Source organism: Chaetodon trifascialis, chromosome 11 (assembly GCF_039877785.1).
Source record: "Chaetodon trifascialis isolate fChaTrf1 chromosome 11, fChaTrf1.hap1, whole genome shotgun sequence".
NCBI lineage: Eukaryota > Metazoa > Chordata > Actinopteri > Chaetodontiformes > Chaetodontidae > Chaetodon > Chaetodon trifascialis.
The window spans coordinates 7,521,166-7,536,354 of NC_092066.1; the positions used below are offsets into that span (position 1 = coordinate 7,521,166).

The 15,189-nt window shown below is 41.9% G+C and overlaps 1 protein-coding gene across 1 annotated transcript; it reads right to left on the reverse strand.

Annotated features, from left to right (window-relative positions):
- Window positions 1-782: 782 nt before the first annotated feature.
- ranbp3b (RAN binding protein 3b) lies at window positions 783-13,192 on the reverse strand. The gene is made up of 17 exons (XM_070973839.1): window positions 13,055-13,192; window positions 10,935-10,990; window positions 10,506-10,542; window positions 10,327-10,404; window positions 10,147-10,218; window positions 7,780-7,845; window positions 7,500-7,592; window positions 7,190-7,299; window positions 6,706-6,825; window positions 6,085-6,185; window positions 5,902-5,977; window positions 5,696-5,792; window positions 4,322-4,446; window positions 4,111-4,231; window positions 3,350-3,492; window positions 2,768-2,963; window positions 783-1,969 (listed from the first exon to the last, which is right to left on the reverse strand). Exons 1-17 carry the CDS (start codon window positions 13,074-13,076, stop codon window positions 1,926-1,928), a joined length of 1,557 nt encoding a protein of 518 aa, XP_070829940.1. The 5' UTR covers window positions 13,077-13,192; the 3' UTR covers window positions 783-1,925.
- Window positions 13,193-15,189: the final 1,997 nt, after the last annotated feature.

The following is a 15,189-nucleotide window of genomic DNA, read 5'->3' on the forward strand; positions in this document are numbered from 1 at the left end:
GGTGAGGGTCTCCACACTGGGAGAGGGCTCACATCTTCAACATTGATCTGAAAATTAAATGCGCACTTCGCTTCCTGATTTTTTTTTAACCTCGTATTTTGCAGGTTGTACACGTCATTGCAGTCTCTCTTTTATCTCCTCCTTTTCTTCTTGCCAGTAAACACTCTGTAACTTGTTTAGAAAAGCCCGTTACAAATAAAGTTTCCATTGTTCTCCTGCAGTTTCTCAAGAAAGTTCCTGTAAATGTGTGAAATCACACACAGAGGAGAAAGAAAGGAATAAACAGTGTTTAGGACTTCAGGGAAAACTACTGCAGATTATGCAAATGTATTTTTTATACTGTTTGTTTAGGGTCATAATTTATTTACTTATGGGAGACACAGAGGAAAATTACTTTCCGACTGAGTCATCACAGAAAGGCTGATAAGGAGATTTTGGGAGTGGCAGCTGTGTTCGGAGTTTGGACGTATACGGCTGTCGGGCTACGGTGGGGACATGCATCAAAAATTCATGACCGTGTACATGATGCATACTGTACGTAAGCAAGCGTTGGCTCTGCTTCCTGCAGTCTGAGCACAGCACACATCAACCTGTAGGCCAGATCCAACACATGAATGCAAAACAGATGATCACTTCCTTTGGCTGTTTTGATTGAACACAGCTACAGAAGACAACATCAGTGTCAAAGCGTGCAAACACCCTGCTGATGTCTTGAAATTGAAAATGATTTTAAGCTCAGATTTTGCAAGAGAATCAGGTTTCAGAAGGAAAAATCCCAGATGTCAGTCCAAAATGGTTTATTTTGTAAAGGGGGGCAGTTGGAGGAGATGAGAAAACATGGTGCGCTACTAAATGATGATATATTCAAATGTACATGACATTCAAAAGGTATTACAGTTATCACTCAAATTTTCCACACATGAAGTTAAGTCTTCATACCAATACGTTTTCCAAATGTAAATGGATGAAAAGTTTGTATATTTTCAAAATAAAAAAGTATGTATCAACACAGTAAACCCTTGGGATGCTGAAAAGACAAAAAAAAAAAAAAAAGAAATAAGAGTTACACGCAGCATAGACTGGTGAGTTTTCTTGACTTGGAAAAAAGAAATTTAAAAAAACCGACAAGGTGAATGACTAACATCTTAATTTAGAGTCAATTTTGAGGTGAATCCTTCTGCTCTTTCGTCCTCACACGATTAACTCACGTTAGCAGAAACTGTATTGTTTTCAGTATTTTATTCAGTATAATATATGTCAATAGGAAATATAAGAAATTGCTATTAATGACAACTTGAGTGGTCTTGGCTAGCCATTAACAAACAGCACATATGTGTTGAGATGCCTCATGAAAATAACGATCCAAAATAAATTACATTTGCCAAAACCTAACGCACGGACTGGTTGGGATGGGGGGGTAGGAGGGCAGGAACAACGGACTGATGTCTAGTCAAATACACCGTGAATGAAGCTCCTCTGGATGTGTGGCGTCCAGAGGTACGACTGTAGAGTGAGTAAAAAGGTCCCAAAGTAGAAACTGCAGTCTTAACATGTGCCATACTTTAAAATGTAGAGGAAAACACCCTTACACTCATCAATATGATGAGCAGAAAAGTCCCAAACCAAAGCTTTGAAGTCTTTATTTTTGCTATCGGGGAGAGGAAAAAATACTCGAAAACAAAAATAAAACACAAAACAGGAGAGGGAGGGAAGAAACGACTCCAGATATTACGCTGAATGCAGAGAAGATGAACTGCACGAGTTGGGTGAGACACTCCGGCACAAGGGGTTATTTCCTGGAGCTAGACTTCTAATATCCAAAAGTACTGGTCTGGAGGACCCATGTTGGTCAAGGGGTGTCCATGGAGATGCCTAGAGCAAAATGCCTCAACAGCAGCATCTTAGCAGGCTGTCCAAGAGTGACGCTATGTGCTTCCTGCTGCCTGGCTCTCTCCTCCCTCTGAATTACCTGCAGGAAGAAAGTGACAGCAGGTTGACAAGGGTTTTATAGACAAGCGGTCTGAAAGTATATCACAAAACTAACTGCTGCCGTGGCAACAAAAGCAGCTCAGGTGGGTTAAACTAGGCTGTTTCTGCCCATGTCTGTCCAGACTTACATAACACATGAGAAAACTTTGAAGGAATTCAATAAATTTCCAGTGAGACACATGCTGTCTTCACTTATGTTTACAGAGGAGTACAGAGGACTGACAGAGAGCTTCATCACATGGTGCAACAACAATCATCTGGAGCTCAATATCAGCAGAACCAATCAGCTTGTGGCGGACTACAACACTTCAAATATGGATGCTGCTGCAAAGAATCCACAAATGGTAAAATGTGAAGGCTTCACACACATCTTCAGCACAGAAGATCAATACAATCAGCAGAGTTTCAAGGTGGACACTGAAGATTAGTGTCACCAATTCAGTATCTGAGCAAATGTGAAATATGGGCACAGTCTCGCCTTCTGTTGCTGTGTTATGGTGTTGAGTCACCGCACTTTGTGAGGCTGCTGCGACCTTTGGCCGACAAAATCTAATCAGTTCATCCTGGAGTACATGTGGACATTTGTGCCAAATTTGGTGAAATTCCTTGAAGGCATTCCTGAGGATGTACAGATGTACAACAAAGACATGATGCCTCCGGCCACTGCCGGCATGGAGACACAAGAACCACAAATATTTCAAATCATGACATTCAAGTGGTATCACAGCGAGTAAACCAGGGACTGTTGAAACACACACTAACAATAAAAATCACTGACTCGTAGCAGGAGTGGAGGCTGAAGCTGAGGCAGAGGCATTGTCTTCCTCGTCGCTGTCGTCCTCGTTGGACTGTGGTACCTCGGCCTCGGGGATGGTTGTTGTCGGGGTCTCAGTCTCTTGCTCTGCCCGGCTCTTCAGGGCTAAGATACGGTGATGTAACGCTGCAGCCAGCTGACCTATGTCCTTAGAGCTACCCTGAAGGGGAGAGACAGTGGGAGAGACCACTCAGCCACATCAAAGGAAAATCAACATTTATACTCTGACGTTACACCGCTGGCATCAACATGTGACCAGTTCTGGGGAACAACGCTACACTCGATGTGGATGTTTCACTAATTTGCATAGACTGAAACAGACTCAAACAAAACAGGACCAGATCAGAAAACACTGATGCTTCTTACAAAATATAAAAAGGGAAAATTTTCAGTATTGCTCATCTTAAATTAGGTTTTTTTAAACAATGTGTGAATTATCTATTTCATGAGAAGTCATAATGTGCACTAAAAGGCAAGAAGTCACAATAAGTGAATATATGAGCTGTCTTGAGTCACAGCTGTAGGAGGCACAATGTCGACACATACCGATATTAGGAAGACTTTGACCCCCTGGTCCTCTGTGTCCATGGCAGTGATTCGTACACTCTTCTCGCTGGCCTTGTCCACCTGCATCTGGGGCCAAAGTTTAGTGTTGAGGATCAACCGGAGGCTGCCCTGGGTCCTCATCACTGCAAAGGTTTACACACAAACACACACAACACCAATGAGGCCAAGCATGGTATTCTGGTATTCTACCAGACTCTATGTTGTCAGTGCTGTGAGTTCTTTTCATGGAAGATAAAATACACTTTATAATAGTAATAATAATAGTAATAGGCCTAAAGCATCAGCAAGTGTCCTTTCCAAGGACTGGATAGTGCTAGATATATGTTCTTCAGTGTAAAGACGGTGGTAAGTGAAGCTGTTTATTATGAAACTACAGCCTGAAATCAACTGTGGCACACAAAAGATCCCTTTTAAAATAAAAAGGAAAAATTCTCTCTTTGATGACCAAAACACTTCATACTCCACATTCCACATAGCCAGTGTATTTAACAGCATGCTTTGGCGTCTAGTCCACAGATGTGTGTAGCAGAGGAATGAGCTCCCCCTTGTGTTCAAAGTCAGGTATTGTGATAAGAATTACAATGAAAAGCACAACAAAGACCGTTTGGTTGTTTTTACTGAGAAGGGTCTTCAAGTATTCATTTTTCAATTTGACCACTAAACCGTGAAAAAACTGGCACTGGGCACATTCTTCACAGCCAGATGTTTACTTTTCCCCCCCTTTCTGCAGGTGTGTTTACCTAGGCGGGACTGTAGCGTGCCGTCATCTGTCGATGCCATGTCATTGAGCCTCAGCAGACCTCGACCTCTCTCTATCCACGACTGAGCAGTCTTCTCAAATACATATAACTTGCACTGCATCTAAAATAAGAGGATGAGAGCAAACAACGTCACTGCTTTTTGCCACATTTATTTACAACATGTGTTGAATCAGGAGAGCCCGTGTTCTACCTGTAAAACATTGCTTTCCGATTCCTCTCCAGTTTTGACGTCGACTTTCTCTAAGATGCACTTCTTGGCTGTGGCTTTGGTGTAAGCTGCTGCAGACTCCTCCAAAGACTCTGACACGCTGTTGACTGGTGAGATAAAATAAAGTTGAGCAAAATCAACACCTGGCTGGAACATGAGGTTACTGAGATTTTAAGCAAAAATTAATGCAACTGTTTGTTTCACCACACTTCTGTAACGTTCCTGTAGTAACATTTTGGACAGAGCAGTGCTAAGGGGTGATCATGAAGCACCCAGGCTGGCACTCCATCGCTTTCAGTGACAATCTCGAAGATCTACATTCGGTTGTTTTGATGACGAGCAGTAATTGCAGATGATTTGGAACTTCAGTTCCCAGAGATCCACACGGTGTCGCCTGTGTGACCCCAGTCAGTTGGTAGCACTTGATTTGGAAGTCTCATCGTCTGGAGTCATCGATTTTTTCTTTGTTTGGCCACAGTCAAAGAACGAGTGTGCTGCTTTTGCCCCGCCTACCCTCTCTGGCGGACCAACCTCTGCTGAGTGTTTCCGCCGCTTGTCATTTTTCCCAGAAATGTTGCCACGGACACCCAGTTGGTAATATTGCAAATGCATGGACTTTCATCAACGGGCCACAGGCTCAAACATCTGTGTGTTACCTCATTCAGCCACAGTGACTTAACAGACATTTAAGATTTAAGAAAATCTTCATGATTATTACTTCAAGACAGTTTCTCAGGCTGCTGCAGATCATCTGCAGAGAGGAGCCACTTCAGCTCTAAGCCCACATTAATAAATGCCTGTCCACGCAGCAGCCATGAAATGAGTTTCTTTCATTGTCACTGAACAAAGGCAGAAACATACTGCCAAACCACAAAAATGTATGAACAGTATTATGTCAGGAGATGATGTAGGGAATCAGGGAATCTGATTGGAAGGTAAAAGGCAGATAAATACATGAGTATATTCAATATTTTGTACTGGGGGGTGTAAATGAAAAGGTTACTGCTATTCCTTGAGCTATCAAATTCGAAGGGTGATTGTCCACACAGAAAAACTGCCTTTAAGGAAATGGGTGGGATGGATCACTGGTGGTATGAATTGTGTGGCTCAAATTACAGATGCAGTATTACACCCACAGCTCTGTATGGAGTGCTAATCAAACACTGATGCCAATATTAAGACCTTACATAACTTGTAGAGCAGATTAGATGTTATTTCAGTGACTGTTGAACTGCGTATTTAACTGTCCCAGCTCTTGTTTTCCTCACTTGTTATCACTGGAGTGTAGCCAAAGTGACTCTCAAACAAAGCATGAATCAAACATGTTTTCAATAATCAGTGGGGTTTCGTCTTTACCTTTCTCAGGGGTGGCTTCCTGTGATGAGGGCTCTGAAGCAGGGGGAGCTGAAACTTCTTTATTTTCCTCAATTGAGGACTCGCCCTTCGGGGGACTCTGAAATCACAACAAAGCAGATCATTGTACCCAGTTTAAAGTTCGATCATTAAGACTTTTCTAATGCGCCAGACGGTTGACTCACTGTTCAACTTGTGCTTCAACTCACCAGAACTCGTTCAGACATGTTCTGCCCAAAAACAAATTTTGCCCCACTGTCTGTACTGTTCGTGGCATTTTTTGAACTGAGAAGACAAGAAAAAAATAATAAAACATTAGCGAGTTGATGGAAGTTAATCATGAATGAAGATGAGTTGCTAAAAATACTCGAAGGAGGACACAATTTCATTACCTTGGGGTAGAGATGTACTGTAAGAAATAATTAGTGCCCTCTGATTGAGAGTCCAGTGGCACACTATCCTTTGACTTGTCTTCTGTACTGTTCTCTTCCAACTAGAAGAAAAGAAAACATTTGGCTTAAACAAAGAGGAAATAAGAATAATTTAACTTGTTCACATGAACGACAATCCTGACGAACTACATCCAGTGAGCGAGCAGTGAGTCACCATCAACAAACTGCCAAAATGTTGTCCAAAGATCCCTGCCACAACAGTTCCAGATTGACCACAAAATGGACAAAATAATATTGGACTTTGTACAAAACACCACAGGAAATGCACCTCTTATCAGGAATAGAAGTCAGGAAATTCTCTTAGGAAGGAAACTGAGACTTTTAATGTAATGTTGGTCTAGAAATACATTAAAGTCACAAATTAAACATATAGCGTAGACTTTAACAACGCAACTCGCTAATGAGAGTACTGCCTCCAACAGGCCCTCCTCCACCTCCTCCTCCTCCTCCTCCTGCCTCATTTAAACTGTGTCTATCTGTTTTTGCTTGTCACACGTTCTCGCCTCAGGTTTGCACGCTCACTGTCTGGAATAGGTGCAAGACGAGTAGGAAACAACCCACCTTTGCTCTGTCTTTGATATTCTGACCAAACACAAAAGATATTGCTACGTCTGTATCCTTCTTCTCTCTTCCGCCTCCATCTTTGTTACCACTTGCTCCATGTTCCTCATTTTCATGTTTCTGAAAGGAGAACAAAAAGAAAAAATGAAGTCAAATTTCTATTTGTTTATCTTTTTCTGTATAATTAACTGTTAACACGGCTTTGAGTGGAATAAAGGCATCTTTTACCAACACATTTCACTTCAATACAGTGACTCTCCTTTGATATCTAACATTTGCATGAATGCCAGACTCAATATGTTTCCTCCTTAAAGAAGAAACGTGAAAATAGCCACAAATCTTAAGCTCTTCCGTAAATAACCTCCAGTTTTATGCCTTCCCACACTTTCTGATGCCTTAAACAAAGCCTGTACGGAAATGACTGGCACTGTTTTTCAATACCAAGCCTTTGATTATAACAAGCAGAGATTTAGTCACTCCTAACCAGTGACTTGGCCAGGGTGGCTGAGTGCTCTGTGTTGTTCAGGAAGAGGGACTGGGTCCCAGGTGCCCCATCTGATGATGTTTTCACACCGTTGGTTCCACAACTGGAATCTAAATGAACAGAGAGAAAGGACAAAGATAATTTAGCTTTTTTTTGTTTGTTTGTTTTTACTGTGCTGAAGGAAATGCAGTCTGCTGTGCAAGTAATCAATATTCAAAGTTAAACTGATTATCAGACAGATTTTAATGATGACTGAGAATGTTTTATAAGTATCAATTAATCAGCGCAGGTGGCTCCAAGCTGTACTCACTGGACTCTATATGTGATTTAGAGGGCGGCGCCTGGAGGACTGCAGGGCGGAGGACGCTGCGTTGCTGTTCCTTGGGTTTCTGACTTGGGACACCTACAACAGAGCCAACTTGTCTCATACTTTTCAAACACACCGAGATGTTCTGGTTGTACATGTTCAAGTCCGTTTCCATTTCTAAGAGGGCTCACATAAAAGGGTGCAAGTCTGGGTTCAAGTTCAAGTCTTTTTCCCATCACTTCAATCACGTCAGTGTGAGAAAGCATCAACCTCAAACACCAACCTGAACTTGGCGCCTGTCCATGTATGAGAGTCGGTGGCTTTAAACGGAATCCCACAGGCTTCTCCTCTGGTGAGACGGAGCACAAAAGAAGGCAGACTTTTATTAAAAAAAAGATCTAAGAGTCGCACAGCAGCTCATAAAGGCTACGCTCCTTCTGTCTTTGCACCTTTCTAACCAGAGGGCTCGTTACCACAGCAACACTTGTGGAGCCTCAAGAGTTGTGACTCAACCCGTGTGCAGAAACATGGCAGCAACATCCATTTGTACCTCTGACTCTCAATCTCAGTGGCTTTATTAGCCTGACATGACCTGGCCTTAATCAGCGTTAAATCAAAAAGGTGAAGCACTGGAAACGGCATCCTCTTTTTCCTCAACATTTATAAGATCATTACCATGTCTAGTGAGGATTCATGTTAGATTTTTTTAACAACCCAGGCCTTATTTTCATTTTACTACCCAGTATAATTCTGAGGATATGGAGGTGCACTAGACACAGCTGTGCAATTTGGGAAAGAAAAAAAATTTATTGTAGTTTTTCTTGCAAGCAATTTTACAATCAACTGGTTTTGGTTTCTAGCGTGTTCATATTGGTTTTCAATTCCAAATAAGTGCTTTACGTAATATGCTAAAAATAGTTATTAATCATGCCGTGTTTGTTTGCTCTAGTCGTGTTAACCGGTGACATCACCAATGCCAACTCTGAACAATTGAGCTGGTTTTAAGTATTCAAGCAATCAAATCCAAAGAAAAAAACTGAATAAGACACACCATAAACAGAAAATATACATTGGAATTATGGAAAAAAAAGACATGAATACATTTTTGTTACAGTATTAAAGTCCCACTGCAGTCATAATTTCAGCCAATTTCAGGTCATACAGTATCAACCAATATATATTTTCATCTTGCCTGTACTATGCATTGTAAATCTGTGGTGTACATTAAGGTACATTCAAATGTATCATACTTAATGACTGAAATGCAGTGAACAGCATGCTACCAACTGCAATATGTTTGACCACAGCGGACCCTAAACCCCAGTACAGTGACAGAAAGCGTGGACCTGAACAGATTCTGTATTCGCATGTTTAGGACCTCACTTAACCTAACCTCGAGACTTACATTGTTTTAACAAGGAAGAAAGGCTTGCTCCCAAATACAAAATAACTAATCTGGGAAGAGCTATTATATATGTCAAGTCCATACAGAATAAGGCACAGTTGCCCACAAGCGCAAACCACAACTTTCATAATCCCTCGTAAACCATTCCTCTGGAGGCCAAGTGGCAGTACACAAACGGCAGCCAGCTACCAGCACATGACACTGTGGCATCTCATGATAATAAACGCTCTGCAGTGACAAATATCAAGCTCAACTTTTTTCCAATATTGGCATCAGAAATTTGGCTGGTAAACTCAGAATTTGTTTCCCTGCTGAACTTGGCAGTTCAGCCATAATCCAGAACAGAACTACATTAAGCACAGGCATGGTCACAGGTCATACAAGGTCATAATGTTCCCACAATGAAGAAGTCTTCTCTGAATTACTGGGGATTTTGCGATGCTCCTCTTTAGGAAATTCCATTTTGTTTAATACCGACAATCAATTTCCCAAACGTATTCAACAAATAGGCTTCACCTCTCTCTCTGCTGGGTATATTGCATGTTCTATTTGCAATACATGAAACAAACTGATGCAAACCATTGCTGCAACCATAGAAAGAAAGAGAGAGAGGACCAAGTTCTTTTGAAATAACCAAACCTCAACCAGAAGTTAAATGCAAAAGAACAGCCTGAAGCTAAACGGAGAAGTCCAGCTTGACTGGGAATGTACTGATCTGGCACAGTAAGCCTCTTCTGGCTGTCATTTTATAAGCTCAATAGTACAATGCACTCATCTTCAATTTACATTTTCTCATCATTTATAAGTCATTCCTGAAGAAATCTACTCATGCCTGTGTAATCTGGCTGCCTGTGGAAGCCGAGCTTTGCGTTCTGTAACTGCACATTTTCATGCATCCATGAAGAACATCAGACCTCCACAGCAGACACTTAAAGGGCTCGCTCAGAAGTAAAATTACTACATGCAAGTAAACAGATCCATTTGCAGGCAGGAACACACAAAACTTCACTGACATCCGTTTGCAACCACTGATGTAATGACATTAGAAAACATAAACATATGTTCAAAAATTACATATATCAGACAATCAACACAAAAGTTATTATTTAACAGTCTCAGCCAATTTACCATGTTTCTTGCCTTAAACTGTTGAAACATTACATGTTTGACCATTGAAACTAAGATTTTTACTGCAGGGGGTCCTTAAGCTGTGAAAAGAAAATAATGGTGGTCTTGATGCCTCACCTGGCTCAGAGTCAGAGTTCCCAGTTGGAGACTGGCAGAAACTTGAGGGCATGAATACATTGTTCTTGGGAACTGCAAAGTAGCGAACAGGCATTGCACTCAGCATACAAATCAATGTGTACACCACAAGCAAGAACCAAGAAGAAACAAATGCGCTGCTTAGTCACCACGTGCCCTTACCAGAATGTGGGGGTGGGAACGATGAGGTCCTTTCCCTTTTCACAGGGGGGCAATAGCTTCCCTCGTCTTTATCTGAATCTGAAAATGGCAACAAAATATTACAAATATTCCAGCTTGAATAAATCTAGGAGAAAAATAATATTCATACAGAAAGTGTCAGGTCTGGACATTAGATTTACCTTCTCCATCCTCTGCACTTGAGCCATCTGCAGATCGCTGCAAAAGAACGCAATGAGTTTCTTAGTCCTTTCTTAGCCTGAAAGACTATTCCTGGTCATTCAAATCATTTAAAAAATAAGGTCACATAAAAAATTACACTAGGTTGCATCTTGCTTGACCTCAGTGGTGCTCAGTCTGGAGCTGCAATAATCGGAAACACTGAAAAGTTGTATCAATTCAAGCAAGATGTATTTAACATGTCAACTAATTTTGACATTTCATCAAGCCTTGTTAACAGGTCTGCTAGTGGTGAAAGACATGATCTCAAAAACTCTTCTGCAATATGTCAAGAATGCTGTTCATACTGAATATCAATACAAATAAAATCGCAAAATCATAAAATATGGCTTCACTCTCAATAAATACTTGAATAACACAGAGAAACTTACCTTCTGTGCTTTATCTTTTTGGAAAACAAACACAGGAGGCGCTATGGCAGGCTTGTCTGTTAAGAGAAGATGTGGGCTAGTCATCCAGCTCTAACTTAAAGTGTGCAGCAATCCAATGTGTTAGATTTTTCTTCATGGTTTACAGTAGAAAACAAACTAACTACGGTGAAGGCCTGCTCATTGCATGGCCTTGATTTTCCTCTTGAAAGCAGTGACTGCATGAGGGCTGATAAAGCTAGAAGGTTATGTGAATTAGTGATAATCAGCATTATCATCAAGGACCGAATCATACACCAAATTCTAATGCACATATAATGGCAAAAGTCACCCCGCTTATATTTCACAGACGGTATATCAGATGATGGCTCTCAAACCCACACTGTAAGTCTCAATAAAACACTCTGGTGAGGTAAACCACAACTGTTTACAGATTATTTATATGTCACACTAAGCTGTGTCAGCTCGGAAACGCTGAACAATGTCTAATTTCGGTCACTGTCAGCAAGTCAAAAGAAATCAACTCTTAACCAGGCTATACTACAGTTAATCATGCAATCCTATTAGGAGTACCAGGAAGAATGAGATCACATTATGTTGACCTACATTCAATCAATAATCCGCAAATACTAAACAATATGGCCAAATGCAAAATCCATTAATGTAAATACCTGTGTGTCACACAACCATCAAACTTTCAGTCGTTTCGCATGACACTGTAGCTACTTTTGTGATCAAAACCGGGTTTATCCAGCTCACTAACAAAGATGCTGCTATAAGCTATTGTCATAATCGACCAAGAACAGCAATAGCAAGGCCAGGTAACAGTTTGATGTCACATCAGTTAATGCCTCTACCTTCATACTGTAACCTCTCTAAGATGTGTAAGCCTATAATGTTAGCAGACAAAGGCTTTCCTCTGTCTGGGTTGGGCCTATTTCACCGAGCAGGTGTAGCATCGCTGTGGCTGTGAGCCTTGCCGGGGCATAAACGCATGCGGTAACAGTCAAATAGGCGACAACACACAGCCAGGATTGTTTACTGGACCGACATTCAACATCTCCAACACGACCCCTCACTGCTAATACTAGCTGTTTACCTTGAAACACGTTAGATGACAGAATACGTGAACGTGTTGTGTGACCTATATTTAACATTTGGCTTTGTATCTCTCTGCGGATTGCAGTCAGCTATTTTGGTTAATTAGTAACAGTTAAAGTTAAGAATCCCGGCAAGCAACACTAATATTCATTGAAGAAATTCAAGCAGCAGGAGATGTCACTGGCTCATGTTAACCAGCTAGCATTTACACTATCTGACCCGTTCCAGCAAATAGTCTGCGCCACCGGTTGTTCCCTAAAGCCCGGAACGTAGCTTAGCTTACTGGCTATAGTTAGCTTGCTAATGCGCTCCATCCCGCATGAGTCATCTCGCCTAACAAGCAAGGGCTCCAAGATTCTCACTGATTCCCCCATAGTTAATAAGTGATCATACTGACTGACAAATCTGAGCAGAACACATAGAGAAATAGAGGAAGCAGCGGTTACAACCAAAGCATTGTCCCTTGTCTGACGTTTTTCTCTCTACGCGCCTAAATGAACGTCAAGCAGTCCTGCAACTGAGCGCTAGCGTAACTACATTAACAGTGAAATAATGAGGTCGTAGCTACTGTAAACGCTTCCTATCAATGCAAACATCACCCAGCTAGCATTGCGCTAAAGTTATACATTAACTTCGACATAAACACTACTTTTCCTCTTTGGGCCTAGCAAAGCTTTGGCTTATTTTCACATTAGATATGTTAGCTCACCACATATGGCAAAACACACTGCCTATAAATAACCGGGTGCTAGCGCTAAGAGGTAAGCCAGCTAGTGGCAGAAAACATTCGAGGGCGTTCCGAGGCATTCCAGGTATTACCCACAGCCGAGCCGCTAGCATTGTTAGCCTGCTTGCTAACATTATAGTTTCGTGGACGCCGCGAAGCTATATTTCACCTGAACTCACTGTTAACGTGTGGCCAAGCAGCTTCATTTCAGTTATCAAATATGCAGACAATGTACAGACGTTGTTCATAGCGGCACAGTAGCTGTATTGTTTTTCTCATACTGCCACTTACTCACCTTCGTTTGCCAAGTCCGCCATTTTACTTCGACGCTCACACACCCACAACCCACCGCGCAGATAATGCAAGTTGAGGCAGAAATGTTTTCAGTGGCAGGGAGCACATTGCCGCCGTTTACTGATGCAGTGAGCGAGCCCCCCTGCCACCCCCTGTGCCCTTCATTAAGCCACAAAGATACTGCCCTTGGCTGACACGGTTTATGTGTTTTTTGTTTCAACCAGCCTGAAGGAAAATCTCAAAGTTTGCTTGGATAGCCCAGCCTGCCAAGTTCTCTGCAGAACTAAATCTTATGTTGTGATAACACAGATTTAAAGTGCTGTGACAAAGTTTGCACCAGACACCCAGAATAAGAGAAAGGACAGGAATAAGGTTTCTTAATACTATGCAAATGGTAGCTCCAGGAAATAGAATGAAAAACCCATAGCTCAAGGCCCACTTGCTATCTTTTTTCTGAGCTTTCGAGCGCATCTCAGGGGCTTCCTCAGCAGGATGGAAGCTGTTGAGTTGTCACATGATAGCATAGATGTCCGCCTCATTGCTGTCATCACGATTGAAGTCAACAAATAAGCCCCTGGGGGCCTCGAGGGATGAGACGAATAACCAGAAGGAGAAAATGCAGCACCGATCTGACACCGTGCTCTCGGCGCTCAAGCAAAATCTACCACACAGAAAGATGAAAGAGGTCCAGAGTGCAGCAATTACGGATCAGGGAGGACGAGACAGGTTCTTGAAGGAGGCGGTGGAGGAGACCATGCCTCAGCACAAAAAAGCGGCTGAAAAAAGACAAAAAGATAAGCTTCTGCAGCAAAGATAAGTACTGCAATCATGTGGCAGGGAGGAAAATGAGTCAACAGCAAAGGTGAGTCACAAATAAGTCATGAAATAGTATTTAATTATACACCGGAAAGAGAGGACGGAGCAAAAATGGCTTCCTCAATGATTTCCTCTTACACTCCTCCCACGCTGAGGGTTATTCTCGGATTAAACAGTCCACAAACTTTTTGTTTCTTGACACATTGCTTGTTTATTTACCTTTCCAGTCTTGGCTGTAGCTCTGCAGCCTTCTGCAGAAAACCTCGAGGCTACAGGTGGTGCTGGTATTTAGTATGGCAGCCAGTGATGCAAAGGTAAACAAACAAGGCATAGTTCACATTTCATGGATTCCGATTGTGTCTCCTGTAATCAGCATGCCTACATTTCTACACATGGTATCACAGTGCGGCCTCGCAGGGAAAAACACCTTTTATGACAATGATAAACACAGGCCTGATGTTCACCGGGATGATTTAGAATGTGTTTTTATTGCGGGCATGAACGGAAGGAAATGACATCAAAACAAAAAGCTGAAGCTCTTGGGTAGGCTTTGGCACGTGGTCCGCAGGAATGTCAAGAATGAGTAATGAGTATGAAGGAAGCCTGTTGAGTTTTACTGACAGACAGCGTTCCCAACCAAAACGCTTTGTGTGTATCCTTGAGGTCGAACACACATGTGGAGTACATTTCCCACATCACAAGCTGTTTTTTCAGTGCTTTGAAACAAGAATTGTTTACACCAGCTCACGCTCTCCATCTTCTCTTTTACTGGTGCATTGGCGCCCTTTCTGGGGGCCACACTTTCTTTGCTGTGAATCAGACGTGAAAGCATCAATGGGGCTCTTCTGCAGTGCTGATTGGATCCCAGAACTGTAAACACAGAAAAGCCACTCTGCTCTGATCAAACCCAGGAGCGCTGTAAGCTTAGACATTTAGGGACACGACATTTTCGTCTAATCCGACTGTGTTTTTACGGCTTTGTGTTGTGTACAGTCTGAGCTGATCTGCTTGTCTGCTGCTTTGCATGTGATTTTTCAACCATGTGCAGTTCACTTTACCTGCCACTAGAGGGCAAACTAGCATTTAAAGCTGGAGCTCACCCCTCTTTAAACATGGTTATCGCCTACTGTGTATTATTATGTATCAGCCTATTCAAAAACATCAGTCAGACAATGTTCACACTTTAATAGATCACTTCAACCTAATATTTTACTTTATCCAAAGGTTTTTCGAAAGAGTTTCATTGAATAAAAGGTAATGAAAGCTAATAGAATCACTTTCATTTTCAGGACTGCGTCAGCATGAACTGGGTCATAACTG